Below are 2,047 nucleotides of genomic sequence, written 5' to 3' on the forward strand. Positions count from 1 at the left end.
CGGCATCAGCAGCAGCACCAACAAAGGTGGTCGGTTCGTGTCTTGTTTTTCTGCAGATTGCTATTCGTCTCATTGGTGGCTTCCCAGTCGCCTTGAACTACTGGTACCACTTCGCCGACTCAGGCAAAGAAATATCACTTGCGTCTGACCCTGCGGACTCTCTGGCCACGAACTTTCTGAAATTAATGAACGGGAATCCGGACTTCAAGGTGAGCGAGCGAAAGGGAAATGTGCAGGAAAACTTAGCGCTGATCAGGTGCCACTGCTAGGGTTTCTCTGGCTTTCCAGCTTCAGCGTGGATGTGGTTTGAGGTGTATTTCCAGCCGCACCCCATAGTGGCGAAGACGCTGGACACATCGCTTATCCTCTACGCAGAGCACGACTTCAATGGTGAGGCCGTCAAACAGCTTCCTATCCCTCAGCAGGGCCTCTGAGTCACTGCTGTAGAGCAAAAGCACCCAAACCTGCCGGCTGTGCAAGCGCGAAGGATTGGCGTTATTGTGCGTAGAGCAGTGGTTTTTAGGCGAGGCTCCTTCTACTGCCTGTTTTGGTGCCTCTGACATCTATTGTTTCTTGTTGCCTTTGCTGCTGCTGCTGCTGCAGCGTCGACCTTCGCGTGCCGCGTGACTGCTGGGACTCGCAGCGACATGTACAGCTGCATTTGCTCGGGAATAGGGACACTGAAGGGACCTCTGCACGGGGGCGCCAACCAAGCAGCTCTGGAGATGCTGCTCCCCTTGACCTCCATTGACAAGGCGAAGCAACGGGTACAAAGAGCACTGCTGCAGCTTATGAGCTCCCGTTTGCCCTTTGTTGCTGTTACTGCTGCTGCTGCTGCTGTTGCTGCTGCGCCCCTGTAGGCGATATGCGCTGTGGCTGGTCACAGCTCTCTGCGTTTTAACAGTGTTTTTCTGCAGCTGGAGGAAGCCTTTGCTCGTCGGGAGTTGGTTATGGGCTTTGGACACCGAATGTACAAAGACGGAGACCCTAGGGCCCCCTTGATGCGCCAGCTGGCTGAGGCCCTGGCAGGCGCCCGCCTGCCCCACTCCGACCCGGAGTTGGTGCGGATTGGGGCTTTCATCGAGGAGCACATGCTCAAGAGGAAAAACATGCATCCAAACGTCGACTTTTCAGCAGCTATTGCATACAAGCAGTCAGGCGAACGAATGCTGCTGTTGCTGTTGCTGCTGCTGTTCGTGCTGCTGCTTCAGCTGCAGCTCCCGTTGCTCCGCAGCGTCTACAGCAGGCCCAGACAGCCCTTCTTCTGGCAGCTGATCCTTTGCTGCTTCTGCTTCTGCTGCTGTTGCTGTAGGTGCGGGGTGCCCATTCGGTTCTTCACACCTCTATTTGCCATTGCGAGGACCGCTGGCTGGGCGGCACACGTGCTGGAGCAGCGCGCTGTCAACAAACTCATTCGGCCCACGTCTATCTACAAGGGCCCCAAGCCTCGACCCTTCGTGCCCATGGACCGTAGATCCCCATCAGCCAACCTGTAGGGGGTTTACACCGCCTGATGCTCTTTGGTGCCCTCAGTCCTAATTGGAGCTGAGTGTGTAGAATCCGTTGCCCCAGCAGGCACCCGTGCAGGAAAGAACTTGTCCTGTTGAAGCTTGTGCTGCAGCAGCAGCAGCAGGCTACAAACTCTTAAGGCATTTTCTCCCTTTTATTTGTGACCGCTAAAGTAAAGTTTGGTGTTTCCGTTGCTACTCTGGCCACGTGGCGCGCAGCGAACACCAAACGCTGCTACGCATCGGCCCGGTCCGTCTCCTGTAGAAGCTTTTGAGTCATGTTGAGTTAAGGGGTTCCCTTCTTTCCCCTTTGGCCCCTGTTTTCTCTGAACAAAAACTTTGGGATCGAACGGCTGCAGACTACGTGCGCAGTCTCAGGTGTACATACACTGGTCACTCCGCACACGGCCGCCAGAGAACGCGCGGTGTACACGCGGTGTAAACTCGACACCCTAGCGGCCAGGAAGCCAGCCTCTCAGAAGACCGCTAGCTGCCTCAGCATGCGGTCCTCCGAGCTGTCTCTGCTTGCCTGTTTCTGT

General features: G+C 55.9%; 1 protein-coding gene across 1 annotated transcript in view; it reads left to right on the top strand.

The window, feature by feature from the left end:
• EMH_0085530 (Citrate synthase, related) overlaps positions 1-1,496 on the top strand; it is a gene marked incomplete at both ends in the record, with an annotated part of 2,430 nt that extends 934 nt beyond the window's left edge. The window contains 5 exons of the mRNA XM_013500918.1: positions 57-209; positions 324-390; positions 604-767; positions 918-1,153; positions 1,313-1,496. Of these exons, the coding sequence (XP_013356372.1) occupies positions 57-209; positions 324-390; positions 604-767; positions 918-1,153; positions 1,313-1,496 (804 nt within the window). The remainder of the gene's footprint in view (positions 1-56; positions 210-323; positions 391-603; positions 768-917; positions 1,154-1,312) is intronic.
• Between the last annotated feature and the right edge of the window lie 551 nt (positions 1,497-2,047).

The sequence above is a fragment of the Eimeria mitis genome, genomic scaffold, assembly GCF_000499745.2.
Source record: "Eimeria mitis Houghton genomic scaffold, Emh_scaff6046, whole genome shotgun sequence".
In the NCBI taxonomy this organism is placed as follows: domain Eukaryota; phylum Apicomplexa; class Conoidasida; order Eucoccidiorida; family Eimeriidae; genus Eimeria; species Eimeria mitis.